General features: G+C 37.2%; 1 protein-coding gene across 2 annotated transcripts; it reads left to right on the top strand.

Moving 5' to 3' along the window:
* Positions 1 to 449: 449 nt before the first annotated feature.
* Positions 450 to 3,432, top strand: serpind1 (serpin peptidase inhibitor, clade D (heparin cofactor), member 1). 2 transcript variants are annotated; one of them, XM_058390204.1, is made up of 5 exons: positions 450 to 560; positions 692 to 1,620; positions 2,168 to 2,441; positions 2,662 to 2,806; positions 3,005 to 3,432. In XM_058390204.1, the coding sequence occupies exons 2-5, from the start codon at positions 693 to 695 to the stop codon at positions 3,194 to 3,196; spliced, it is 1,539 nt and encodes a 512-aa protein (XP_058246187.1). In that variant the 5' UTR covers positions 450 to 560; position 692; the 3' UTR covers positions 3,197 to 3,432. The 2 variants fall into 2 exon arrangements, with proteins under 2 accessions (XP_058246187.1, XP_058246186.1); XM_058390203.1 differs by lacking the exon at positions 450 to 560 and having other exon boundaries at positions 567 to 1,620.
* The last annotated feature ends 11,626 nt before the right edge of the window (positions 3,433 to 15,058 follow it).

Raw genomic sequence — 15,058 nt, forward strand, 5'->3', positions numbered from 1 at the left:
AGCTGTTATAGCTGCAAAGGGTGGACCGACGTCATATTGAACCCTATGGATTAGGAATGGGATGTCACTTAAGTTCATATGCGAGTCAAGGCAGGTGAGCGAATATTTTTGGCAATATAGTGTACGTTGAGAGAATACCCTAGCTACATGAATGCCCTGGCAACACCCGACCTCTTGTGCTCTTGTGGCTGAATAGGCCCAATTCAGCACATCCACATTCTAAAAAAAAAAAGAAAACAAATCTTTCTTAGAACAATGGAGATTTTTAGAGTAGTAAAGGTGGAGCATCTTGATATATAAATACACATTATTCGGAATGGAATGTTTAATACTCACATGTCCACAATGCTCAGGTGACATAAAATGATCCCAACAATTTATGTACAACACAAGGCACACCAGTTTTAAAGGTTAAAATTGATACAGAGTAAAGTTAACCTTTGAACTGGATACTGTTTAATCATTGCAAGCCAACCTCAAAGTCCAGCAGGAGGCTTTAGTTACAAACAAATAAAACAAACAGAATACACACAGTTGAAACTCAGATACAGAGAGAGCAGGTAAGCAAAGAGAAAAGACCGTACACTAATACTACCTGTACTCTATTATCATTGTTGTATTACATGTTTTATCAAAAAAAAATGCCTTTATTTTTCCTTTCCAATCAACAAACCATCCAACATTTCAAAAGGATGTGGGTTCTATTAGTCATAGCAACAGCCTTTCTCCTAAATGCTCCAGCTTTAGGTGGAGTGAAGGATCTAAGTTCACACTTCAGCTTCTATGACAAAAACAATGCAATGGCTATTAATACACAGATACTTCCCCAGGGTGGTGACAACCTACAGATGGAGTCTGAGTCTCCAGACTTTGACCAGGACAACACAGTCACCAAAGACTTGCCAATGGAAGGCTTGGAAGAGGAGGATTACATTGATTTTGAAAAGATACTGGCAGAAGGAGATGATGACTACACTGAAGGTGATGCAATAGATGAAATTACCACATCTGAGCCTGATCTTGACGTTGTCTCAGAGGTGTCTGACCCAAAAGTGCACAGAGCATGTCTCTTGAGACTCTTTCATGGTCAAACACGGCTGCAGCGCATTAATGTGGTCAATGCTTTTTTTGGATTTCGCCTCTATCGAAGCCTCCGTAAACAAGTGAACCAAACAGATAATGTCCTGCTGGCACCTGCTGGAATTTCCATTACCATGGGAATGATTGCACTTGCTGTTGGTTCTACCACACACAAGCAGCTATACCAAGCTTTAGGCTTTGCTGAATTTGTCAATGCCAGCATTCACTATAATGATTCCACTGTGCACAAGCTTTTCAGCAAACTTACACATCGACTATTCAGACGGAACTTTGGTTACACTTTGCGATCTGTCAATGACTTTTACGTCAAACATACTGCCATCATTAGAGAGGGCTTCCGTAGACAGGCAAAGACGTACTATTTTGCTGAGCCTCAATCTGTGGATTTCAGAGACCCAGCTTTCCTTGTGAAAGCCAACCAGCGTATTAAGAAGATGACGAAAGGGATAATCAAAGAACCTCTTAAAAGTGTTGACCCCAACATGGTGGTGATGCTTCTAAACTACCTCTACTTTAAAGGTAAATACCCTAAGCATAACAATAACAAACAAAATACAGTGACGTTAGCAATAATAATAAAATATATAGTGCCTTTCTAGCACCCAGCTCACTGTACATTTGAAAAAAATATTAATAGGAAGAAGAAAGAGAAAAGGGATAAAAGTTTTAAGGTGCTCTTTAAAAAGAGGAAGCGGTATAACGGACACAAATGTTCTCAGGCAGAGTATTCAAAAGCTTAGAAGATATGGCACTAAACCATCTGCCCAAATGTTGTTAGTCTGGTCATAGGCACCACTAGTTGACTTCTGGGATTTACAGCTGCATGAGATCAGAAAGCAGAAGTTCTCTAGCTGGCATTTACTTCAAAATTTTAAAAGGGCCTTTGGCTTAATAATCATAGACTAGCATGATGTAAGTGAATTAAAATGTATGATTATAAGAATGTTTACATGACTGCTTTTGTTTAAATTATTGATAAAGTTAACAATTCTAAGATTTGTATTTAGAACAATGACTCAGCAAGGAATTAGTGCAGTTCTCATCTAGCCCTGGGTTAAACATGCAGGAACATGGGAGCAGAAGTTTCCAAAGGAGCTAACCCATTACCGTAACTTCCGTGTGAGTGAGAAGCACCAGGTTCGTGTGCCGATGATGCAGAATAAGGGTACCTACCTGGCTGCATCTGATCATGACCTGAACTGTGATGTCCTACTGCTGCCCTACAAAGGCAACATAAGCATGCTCATTGCTGTGCCACAGAAACTATCTGGTATGAAAATACTTGAACAAGAGGTTTCACCTATTGTCATTAACAAGTGGCTCAACAACATGACCAACAGGTATGTTATCAACAAAATCCTCATCAGTGGAATGGGTTAAGAGAGATATTTCTAAATGTAAAAATTAATTTTTGATGCTTTAAAGAAGAAAACCTTCAGCAATCTTACAACAGAGTTCTATTCAGCATTAAGTTAACTCCTTGCATCAAAACCATATTGAAAATAAGTTTATCTTTAAGTAAAATTTCTGAAAAGAATTTTGCCATGGGGTTTCTGTTAGAACACGTGAGGTGGTGCTCCCACAGTTTAAGCTGGAGCAGAGCTATGATCTGGTCAACCACTTGAAGCAGATGGGCCTAACTGACCTCTTCACAGAAAAGGGTGATTTCTCTCCTCTGACTTCTGAGAAGGTCTCTGTCAACTGGGTAAGACAAGATCTTTTGCTAAAAGGAAACAGTATATGGAATTGTATATCTTTACCTTTGTATGTAAGGACTATGCTAAGCTAGCTTTGGCTATTTGACTATAACTAAAAGAATGTGTTAATATATTAATCATGCTCATTTCACATAATAATTTGCTCACTAATATAGTATATACTAATAATTGTCTCACTTTTTCAGTTTAAGCACCAAAGTGCCATCACAGTAAATGAGGAAGGCACTGAAGGAGGAGCAATGACCCATGTGGGTTTCATGCCATTGTCAACTCAGACACGCTTCATTGTGGACCGGCCCTTTCTCTTTTTCATCTACGAACACCGCACTGACTGCCTCATCTTTATGGGACGGGTTACAGACCCATCAAAGAGTTAATTTTCTATATGCATACAGCCAAGATTTAAAGATATTACAATCTAAGCACTGTAGTAAGTGTACTGCAATGGAATAGATCACCAATTAAGAGTCTAATTCAGCAAAGTTATTGCCAGACTGAGTAGTACTCAACAGTGTATTAGTAAATTATAAATGATGTAATTAATATTAGTTTCCAATTTATGAAGAAGTATGAAACATTAAAATGTAGCATTAAAACATTTAAAGCATTGTAACATGTTTGTGATTTTTACTGACATGGGGTTGTGGGTGGGTTCATAAAAATACACAAAAACAGCCTTTCAAATTCAACTCCACAAATGTTTTTTTCCATTTTTGCAGTTGAATTTGAAATGCTGTTTTGTTCAACTGTATGTAAACTTTATGCCAATATGTTCCTTCTTTGAGTGTTTTTATGATTCATTAAATGAAAGCCCAAACAAATAGATATTTAAGAAAATCATTTCCCCATCTTTGATATCATACATATCCAGATAGTGACAGCAAAAGCTGAAGTAAAAATAAACTACATTTATTTTGGTACATAAATATATTTAGAAAAAGCATCTGATACATCGGATAGAGTTTAACAATCAGTAAACTCTGTCATTGAAAGCTACACTGGAATGGAGGTCTTATGATTCTTTTGCAAGTTTTGCAAGCTTTGGCATTTTGGCATGTATAAGATGCTTTTCTAAACACATTCCTGGCTTTCACTCTAATTTTTTGAAACAGTTTAAACATGAGTACATGCACTGATGTCTACTTTATACAGGTCAAAAATAGTCAGTTAATGTTTACATAAAACATCAAAATGGGGGAAAAGTGTGATCTATGTGACTTTAACTGTGGCTTGGTTGTTATTGACAGAAGGGCTGAGTATTTCAGAAATGTTTTGATCCCCTTGGATTTTCACATTCAACATTCTGTAGTGCAAAATAAACAAAACAATACTGCAAACTGAAACATCCTATAGGAAAATGACCAGACTGGTTTGAGCTGACACATAACACATGAGACTTTGATGCGGATGAGCTACAACAGTGAAAAACAAGAACCTGAGTCTATTGTGGACAAAGACTCACAAAACTGGATAGTAAAAGTCTGGAAAAACTAACTGGAATTTGTAAAGAAATACAGATATATGCCACAAAAGTTCTTGAGCCCACAAACAGAAAAAATCTGCAAAAAGCTCTGCAAAAGAATCCCCTCACTCGCAGTCACGGATCTATTGATTTAGGCCACTGGCCAAGGAACAAGACATAGCACCTAATGCTCCTCACCCGAAAATCTGATAATCTAAGGCCAAAAGGAGGGGGTGACTAACCTAGTGAGACTTTTCCCCACAAGGCTCTCAATTCTGTCACCACCATTTATACATTCCACAGAACCCATCTTTTAAGAAACGCATCAGGTTACTTTACAGCTCCTTAAGGGACAATGACTTAAAATTATGTAGTATGGTTTGGCAAACTGCATTATATGTAAAATTACTATAACCACCATATATATAATTATAATTATTTTACATTTAACATGTAAAATATTGTACTGTGATGAACTCTTTATATATATCTTTATATATATCTATATTGTCATTGCACAAAGTACATGTACAAACCCTATAAAATGCAATTTGCATCTAACCAGAAGTACATAAGTGGCATTACAATAAATTACGAATAAAGATATACAGCTATGGGGTAATATGTACAAGGGAATGGATGTCTTACAGTATGTACAGGAGGTGCAGTAGGTATTATAAATTGAGATATATGTGGTTTATATGAAATACTGTGCAGGTTTTCGGCAGGTGTAAAAAAAAATGCTGTAAAGTAAGAGTGCTTTCAAAAATGTGTTAGTTGAAGTGTTTGTGATGTAAATAGTTAATCAGACACCGACACTACCAGTCAAAAGTTTGAACACACCTTTTAATTCAGTGTTTTTTGTTTAGGGATTTATTTTCTACATTCTAGAACAATACTGGAGATTTCAAAACTATGAAATAACACACATGGACTTAAGTAATCCATATGTAATGACAAAAAACAATAGTCAGTTGTTATTTTAAGACATGAAGGTCAGGTGTTCTGGAATAGTTCTTGCAAGAACAGTATTGTGAAGTGCATTTGCAAAACCCATCAAGCACCATGATGAAAGACCATCCCAGTAAAGCAAGAACAAAACTTACCTCTGCTGCAGAGGAGAAGTTCATTTAGAGTTGCCAGCCTCAGAAATCACCAATTAACAGTACCTCAGATTAGAGCCGTTATGAAGGCTTTACAGAGCATAAGTAGCAGACATATCTCAATATCAACTGTTCAAAGGACATTATTGTGTATTTCGGCCGCCTTCAGCATTGTTTTACAATGTAGAAAGAAATAAACATTAGGAAAGGAATTAGAATTAGAACCATGGAATTAGAAGGCATGCCCAAACTTTTGACTGGTAGTGTATTTGATGGTATTGCTTGATGGATAAGTATCTGGCTGTATTTCTCAGCATTGAGGACACCATTCATTCTCTCCATCTTCATTTGAAGAAATGCAGCCCTAAACTTGCAAGGAACTGCCGCCATGCATCACTGTTGCCTGCAGACATTCATTATTGTATTGTCTCCAGCCCTTTGGCAAAGAAACTGACTCCTGCTACAGCCAAATATTTCAATTTATAATTTGACTCATAAGTCCAAAGCACCTGCTGCTATTTTTTTTGCATCCTAATTCATATGTTGTCATGCATAGTTGAGTTGCTTAGCCTTGTTTCCACGTTAGAGGTATGGCTTTTCGCTGCAAATCTTCCATGAAGACCTGTTAGTGGCCAGACATCTCCGGACAGTATATGGATGTATCTGGGTCCCACTAGTTTCTGAAAGTACTTTGCTGATGCCAATGAGTGCTGGACATCTTCCAATTTTGATTAGAATTAAGCATAATGTGTTATTCATCTCCTGCATTAAGTTTCTTTGGCCAATCATTGCATCTACAGTCCTCAACATTGCCCGTTTTGTGCTTCTTGATAATAGCTTGAACAGCACACCTTGAAACCCCAGTCTGCTTTGAAATCTTTGCTGATGCAGTATAAGTACCTTGTGTTTTGTTGCTGTGCTCAGCCTTTCCTTGGGGTATAACCTGTGATATGAAATTGTGTCCCCGAACCTCACCTCAGAAGCAGTGTGGCTGTTCCTCACCCAGTTTTAAGCCTCCTACACAGCTGTTTCTGTTTCAATTAATGATCATTAATTCAATTCAATTTATTTGTATAGTGCCTTTTACAATGGACATTGTCTCAAAGCAGCTTTACAAAAGAAGAGAAACAGAGAAAGGAGAGGGGAAAAATAACTAAATAACTAAAAATAAATTATTAAATTAAATCTTTTAACTATTTTATCCCTATTTTATTTTATGAACAAGCCGGTGGCTTGGAAGCTTGGATGGTGACAAGGAAAACTCCCTGAGATGATATGAGGAAGAAACCTTTAGAGGAACCAGGCTCAGAAGGGAACCCATCCACAGCACCAGTGAGCACCACCAAGCGATGAGACTCCGACCAGGGGTAGAGGCAGTGGTCACACCAGAAACTAGCAAACACTAGGAGCTCAGGAGTGGGGTGTATAGCTCAACAGAGAAAGACACAGAGAGAAAGATATTAAGTTTGCTTGTGATCATGTGATGTTTAAAGACAATGTAAAGACTCTAGCAAGACTAGCTATGACAGCATAACTAAAAGGGAGAGCCAGAAGGTGACAGACATGAAGGCTTCTTGGGACATAAAGTGTCCAACCACTTCACAGTCAGCAAACCTGAGCGACTTGCGAAGGTGGTAAGATGACAGCATCCACACATCCCAGTACACCAAACACTCTATGCCCATGAACCTTCCAGATCTGCTCCATTACCTAAGAAAAACTATGCACTGAAAGCTTGACTAAACAAATTCAGACTAGACTTAAATATTGAGACTGTGTCTGAATCCCGAACACCAATTGGAAGGCTGTTCCATAGCATGGTGGATCATAAAAGACTAAAAGATCGCTCAGGTACTGTGACACGAGACCATTTAGTGCTTTATAGGTCAGTAACAGTATTTTATAATCAGTGTGAAATTTGACTGAGAGCCAATGTAGTGTGTCTATGATAGGAGTGATGTGTTCATATCTTCTGGTTCTAGTTATGAATCTAGCTGCTGCATTCTGGAACATCCAGACAGTAAGGCATTTCAATAATCCAACCTAGAGGTAACAAAAGCATGAACTATTTTTTCTGCATCATGAAGTGACATCATATTACTTATCTTAGCAATATTTCTGAGATGAAAGATGCTACCCTAGTCATATTATCTACATGAGCTTCAAACGAAAGACCAGAGTCAATAATCACACCAAGATCTTTTACTGCTGGACAGGATGAAACAAAGACCATCCACCATTACCTCTAATCAGAAAGCTTACTTCTGCATGTGGTCCTAGTACAAGCACCTCTGTCTTGTCAGAGTTAAGCAGGGGGAAGTTAGTGACCATCTAATGTCCTTTACACATTCTTCTATCTTAATAAGCTGGTGTCTCTCATCCGACTTAGCTGAAACATATAGCTGTGTGTCATCGGCATAACAGTGGAAGCTAATATCATGTTTACAAATAATTGCACCAAGAGGTAGCATATATAGGGAGAAAAGCAGTGGGCCTAAGACAGAACCTTGTGGAACACCATACCTAACATTGGTATGCATAGAGAAGTCACCATCTATATCTACAAATTGATAATGATCAGTCAAATAAGACCTGAGCCAGGAGAGGGCTGTTCCTTTAACACCAACAACATGTTCTATCAAGGACAATAGTGTGGTCAATGGTGTGAAAAGCTGCACTAAGATCGAGTAGCACCAGTAAGGAGACACAACCTTGATCAGAAGCCAGTAACAGGTCATTGACCACTTTAACCAGTGCTGTCTCTGTGCTATGATGAGGTATAAATCCTGATACATTTCATGAATGTTATTCCTATGCAAGTATGAACATAACTGGTGTGCTACAGCCTTTTCTAGGATCTAGGAGATAAAAGGTTTGGTATTGGTCTATAGTTAGACATCTGACAGTGGTCAAGGTCTGTTTTTTAAATCAGGGGTTTGATAGCTGCTAGCTTAAAAACTTAAAAGGGAAGAATTAATAATTTTTAGAAGAGGTTCGGTAGCTACTGGTAATATCTGTTTAAGGAAAGATGTGGGTTAGGGATCTAGAATGCAATTTGAAAGTTTTGAAAAGGAAATTAGTGAAATTAGATCAGGCACTTGAAGTGGAGTAAAGCATTCTAAGCTCTGATCAGAAATAGTTACATTATCTAAAGGATTATCTATCAAGTTATTTGGTTTTAAATTAACAGTCTGAATTCTTTGCCTGATATTGTCAATTTTTTCATTGAAATAATTCATGAAGTCATTGCTGCTGCATATAGATGGTGTGCACTTTTCTACAGTGGTTTTACTACTAGTTAGTTTTGCTACAGTACTAAAGAAATTAGGATGGGTTTTGTTATCTTCGATTAGGGCAGAGAGGTATGCTGATCTAGCAGTACTAAGAGAATTTTTGTAGCTCAGAAGGCTTCCATGCTAACCGAAATACTGCCAATTTAGTTTGATGTCATTTACGTTCTAGTTTCCTAGCTGATTGTTTTAAAGCTTGTGTGTGGTTATTGTACCAGGGTGCTAGTTTCTTCTCTTTATTTATTTTCCTTTTAAGTGGAGCTACAGTATCTAAGGTGTTGCGAAACATTCTCCAGGTAATCAGTCACCTGATCAAGTTCTGTGGGGTCAGACGGCGAACCAATCATGCGTGATAATTCTGGGAGACTATTGGTAAATCTCTCTGCAGTAGCAGACATAAATGTACACTTAATACGGTGATGTGGCAAATTGCGCATCTCATGTCTAAGACCCATTTTAAATGAAACGATTGTGATCTGAGATAGCTTCCGACTGTGGAAGAGTGACTATGTTTTCTATATTTAAGCCGAATGTTAGAATAAGATCTAGAGTGTGACCTTGATTATGAGTGTGTCCTATTACATTAACACCTACTGAAGCCAAGATGGATACAACTGCTGTTCTCAGAGGATTTTCTGGCTTATCAAAATGAATGTTGAAGTCTCCTACTATTAATGTTTTGTCTAAAGAAACAACAAGGTTCAAGATGAAATCTGCAAATTCACTAAGGAATTCAGAATATGGCCCTGGGGGTCTGTAAATAACAATTAGTGGAATCCACTCTGTGAACTTATTATTTGTAGCTGCATAAGTTAGGTTAGTGTAAAGAACTTCAAATGTGTTGAATTGAAAATTGAACATTAGCTTGGTATAACTGGTTAATCACACACCTGATTCTGATCCTACAAAATCCTTGACTTTGTGCAAGTGTACAAAGTATGCAAGTGTAAGAATTGATGCTGGTTTGAAGCTAAAGGGTAGTCATACCAAATAAAAAATATATATTTTTTGAAAGCATTCTTACTGCACAGCATTTCTTCACACCAGCCTAAAACCTTTGCACAGTACTGCAAGTATAAATACAAATATACACCTTATATATTTTTGATGTTTGATATTTCATTTCCCAAGGTTGAAAAGCACATACCTCAGAGACTAACTGACATTAATTCATAGGCAGAGAATTTGGGTTTTGCCTGCCCTAAACAATGTTTAATTAGAAAAAAAACATTTTGGGTTTGGCCTAGCCAGAAAGGGTAAATACAAGTCATTTCTAGCCAATAAATTACCCACATCAAGATCACTTAACACAAAGGCTCTGACTCCAGCCTTTGCATCACCATGAGCTCCTCTTCTCTCATCAGATCTCCTGCCTCCGAGAGTCAATTGAGTACACCTTCTGACTACACAAAATTAACACCATCATCCAAAACAAGCGCATCAGTGAAGCAGTGAAGCATAGTGGAGGTAGTTTCATGGCTGGGGCATGCCTTCCTGCTTCAGGAACAGGCTCACTAACACTGCCAACTCAACAATGAACTGGTTTTAGATTGGTCATGTCAATAACCAGACTTTAACCTAGTTGAGCATGTATTTAACCTTGCAGAGAATTGAATGAAAGGGTGTGTGGTAAAACCCTACCTTTAGCTATTTCACATTTCACTCATCATTGTTTTTCATTCATCATTTCTTTCCCCTTACCATGGCTAAAATTACAATTGTGTGGTCCTTGCTAGGTAGGAAAAAAGTACACCTGTTTAGCAACAATAAATTAAAGCAGTTCTTTCTGATGCCATTTTAGAGAGTTTGACCCACAGTTCTTTAATACATTGAAGGAATTAATTTATGCACACATCCAAAGCATCTTAATTGGGGTTGAAGTCTGGACTTTGATTTGGCCATTCAACCACCTTCATTCTTTTTTTTTTTTTATCTATTCACGTCAATTTGCTTGTGTGCTTGGGATCATAGTGCTGTTACCTGATAGAGAGATTTACCTGGCATAAGTCATAACTTTAATTGTTTTTGACAGCTCAGGTCAAATGTCAAATATTAATGATATGTAATTAAAAAATAATTATAAAAAAGGTCAAAGGTTAATGACTAATGACTGTTTAATGATGTCCGTATATTGGTCATATAATCACATAATAATTTGGATTTCCAGATAAAACGTTGTGGAGGGCTAAAGTCTTTACTTTAACTGGTTTTACAGTCACACACACACACACACACACACACACACACATGCACACACCAACTCCGGGAAGTAAAACCACCCACTCAAATTCCATCAAACCATTAGAGTCTCTGATAGACATTAGCATTTTAAGGACACTCACACACACAGAGATGCACACACACACAGACACATGGACCCCGGAAGTAACCCCCCCCCCCATTCTTCTTTACCATAGCAAAATTTTGTTGCACAGAAATATGTTTTTCTAGTCTCATGAGACTGAATTGAGCTTTCTCATTACAAGCTCGACTTCGATTTTCTATTTCTCCTAAGGGTGACATTTAGAATACTAAATGATACTGAAACAAAATGTCAATGATATTAAGTGCAATACTGCTCAAATACTATTACTGCCTAAAGTATGTTATACTTAAGTTATACATATACTTGAGTGAACTAAAATGAGTAGCTGGGCAGAAAACAAAACAATGGGACATCTGACCACCGTAACTTCTCCTGGTCTAAGAATGTCAAAATGGTAAATGATCATTTTCATCATGATCATTTTCATCATGATCATCGAAAACATCATTTTCATTCAAAATATCCCATGGTGTAAAGATTTTCACCGTGTAGTCATCCTCAAAGTGTGCAAAGGCAAAATGTCCTGGGAAAAAATCATTAATATATATATATTAGAAAAATAAATTAGCAAATTCTGGGACCACAAATTTCCAGTTCACCCCATTTTTTCCAAGATGCTCTACTAAAATGTACTTTGTCGTTTTGAATAATTATTATAAATGTATTGATATAATTTTAGAATTTTATGTCTTTCTCCACCAAATGGCCTTTTCTACTGGGGTACCGCTAAACCTATGAACAATGCTTTATTTATTATAAAATGAGTGTTAAAGCAGTGTTATTTATACCTTATTGATAATGTGTTGGAGATGGAGACTCTGGAACAAAGTGCGACATTTTACTAAAAATTAGGAATCTTTATCTGATATAAAGACCGTGGTTCCTTTCCACACTCATGTGCAACGAGTTTTATCCGCTGTTTGCTGAACCATCCGTTTGTAAAACTAGTCATGTATTATGCACCTTAACCTATGTATCCGATATTTGTTTTTTACAATTGCTTAGAAACAAAAATGTTGATATAGTAAAAGTCTTTAGTTATCTGGTTGAATATTTGATGTATAATAATGTAAACCTTACTCACGTGATAAGTGTTCTGAAATAGAATCAATAATCCATATCTATGTTTGGCCATTTTTGTTCCATTACTCCGAAATGACTGAACAATTGATGAAGAACATGTACTATGCACTGTCAGACCTAGGGTCGTACGGCAGTATTGAGAGCTTGCAAAGAGCTATCATTGAGAAAGTGGGTAAGAGAGTTAATGATGCTGAGATAAAAAGCTGGCTAGCAGAGCAAGATGCGTACACACTGCATAAACCACTATCTACAAAGTTTAAAAGAAACAAGGTTTTTGTAAAAAACATTTTTAGTTGATATGACCAACGTGTCAGAGAGTAATGACAACGCGAAATTTCTGATAACGTGTATAGATATTTTATCTAAACATGCTTGGGTTCATGTATTACGAAACAAGACCGGAACAGAAGTGACTAAAGCTTTTGATTTCATTCTAAAGTAAGGAGTTCCCAAAAAACAACAAACTGACCAAGGGAAGGAGTTTTTTAACAAATATTTTCTAAATTTAATCAAAAGACACAACATTGTTCACTGAAAGCAACAGTGTGTGAAAGATTTAACAGAACGCTAAAGACCAGGATGTGGAGATATTTCACAGCTTTTAACACAAGGAAATACACAGATGTTGTACAGGACTTGGTCCATGCGTACAATCAAAATTACCATTCCAGCATCAAAATGAAGCCCATCGATGTGAATGAAAGGTATTTTCAGTGTATTTAAAACCCTTTAGGGGCTATTTTCACCGAAAATAAAGAAACTAAAATTCAAGTTTGAAGTCGGTTACGTTGTTAGAATTTCCCGTTTAAAAGATAGATTGAAAAGGGCTATGAACAAAATTTTACAGATGAATACTTAACAATATCTGAACGGTTACAGAGAGATCCCCCGGTATATAAATTGAAAGACTGTGACGGTGAAAAAATTGAGGGAACCTTTTATAAACCAGAGTTACAAAAGATTATTAGGACAGGACGTTCAAAATAGAGAAAATCTTGTCTGAAAAGATCCGAAACCGGAAAAAAGTCTGTCTGGTTTGGATGGCCCAATAAATTTAATCCCTGGGTTCCTGCCAAAGAAGTAGTTGGCATTGTGCATTAGAACTTAAAATTATTGTCTTGAACAAAACAGAAATCTATAATTCTTTAACCATGGAAGAGAGCGGATTCTATTCAACTCTTTCAAGCAACATGTCACTGCACACATACTCTAAAAATAAGATCGTATACTATACTACTAAATTAGCCAAACCAGTTTGAAAGAAGAATGGGAGATTTCACTCGCAGAGGTTCAATATGTCCATAGTTGGCACTCAGCAACCCAGCAAGAATGTCAATTTCATGTGGTTCTGTTGGCTGGTTCAAAGAAAATAAAATACTACGTCTGTCACATCACTAAATCATATTATGAAAGTATTGAAAAACTGGTTAGTGAAATCAACCAAACTATGAAAAACCATAATATTGACATGGAGTTATCCTATAACCCCATGAAAAATAAAATATGTATGGTATGCCAAAAAACGTATACATTCAGCGGGAAACGGAACTTAGCATATATGCTAGTTCTGCAACGCAACGTTCTGTTAATGTTTGATGAACTGGAAGCGCCTTATCCGGCTGATATTCGTGCCGGCATTTACACAATGTACGTGTATACTGACGTCATTGAGTATCAGCACGTTGTTGACAGCTTAGTCCCTTTGTTGAGATGTTTACATATAATGGTAAAACAATAAAGTGGTCAAAATATCTTATGACAAGCCACATTATGTGTCTCTGACCAAGAATTCAAAGTTAAATCAGACCAGAACAGACAAATACCATTTACTTACGGGAAATTTATAGCTAAACTACACTTCCAGTTGTAAAAAAAAGATAGATAGGCGGTACGCTGATCCACAGTCCTATGTGAATTATTACGTCAACCAGGCCGGAAATGGCCTCACAGGATTTCATAGTGCCCCCACCAGTATGGGGAGGGTCTCTTTGGTCTGTTCAAGGGTCTTTTTAGAATGGCAGTTCCATTCCTCAAAAGAGGATTCGCTATTGCAAAACCTCATGTAAAAACTGCTGCCAAAGGTAATGTAAGCGCTGTAGTGAGCAACATTATACACAAGACACACACTCAGAATCAGGATGGATCGGGTCTTGCACTGATTGCGTGCAGAAAATCTAAAAGACCCCCAGGACATCGACGCACAATTCAGAAAAAAAGACGCAAGGTAACTAAAATCAAGACCAGTGTGAAAAAGACCAAGCAAAGAGGCACGAAGCATTCTCCCATCTCTCATATGAACGCTGAACATTTTTTAACACCTTGGCTTTTTTACACAGTCTATCCTCAGAGTGTACTAAGTCGGAATTGGATATTTTCACACTACCTTACACCCAAACAAGTATCGAAACGTAAACTTATGTCGAAATACCTCCGCTTTCAGCTGTGATGGACAACGGACCCCAAGGAGTTCTTTGTGCCCGGAAATGGTGAGGATTACCTCGACTTGAATAACACTTTTTTACACCTAACCTGTAAAATCCTGAACGCTGATGGTACCAACATAGCTAACGATGCAAAGGTTGGGGTTGTTAACTATCCAATAGCATCGCTTTTCTTACAAGTAGATGTGATATTAGGGGATTGTCTTATTTCTCAATCTAGCAGTACATACCCATACTGTGCTACCGTCGAATGTCTTCTTAACCATGGATAAGAAACCCTGGAAACACAATTTTGCACCGGATTATTTTACAAAGACATAGCAAAACATATCATTGACCCTGATGGTCGAAACGATGGTCTTAAACAAAAGGCCCGGTTTAGTGCTGAAAGCAACACCTTTGATCTGATTGGACATATTCAATCAAATATATTTTTTGAAGATAAATTTTTAGTGAATGGCGTCGATTTCAGGATTAAAATGATTTGCAGTAAAGATGAATTTTGCTTGATAAAGGAAGGAAATACCAATTTCG

The sequence above is a fragment of the Hemibagrus wyckioides genome, linkage group LG05 (genome assembly GCF_019097595.1).
Source record: "Hemibagrus wyckioides isolate EC202008001 linkage group LG05, SWU_Hwy_1.0, whole genome shotgun sequence".
In the NCBI taxonomy this organism is placed as follows: Eukaryota; Metazoa; Chordata; class Actinopteri; order Siluriformes; family Bagridae; genus Hemibagrus; species Hemibagrus wyckioides.

Bases quoted from the DNA above. Each gene is read 5' to 3' on its own strand.
- serpind1 (XM_058390203.1), top strand. From the start codon at position 624: ATGTTTTATCAAAAAAAAATGCCTTTATTTTTCCTTTCCAATCAACAA. The intron at 1,621-2,167 runs GTAAATACCCTA...TTAAACATGCAG, and splicing joins AAACTACCTCTACTTTAAAG to GAACATGGGAGCAGAAGTTT. The intron at 2,442-2,661 runs GTATGTTATCAA...GGTTTCTGTTAG, and splicing joins CTCAACAACATGACCAACAG to AACACGTGAGGTGGTGCTCC.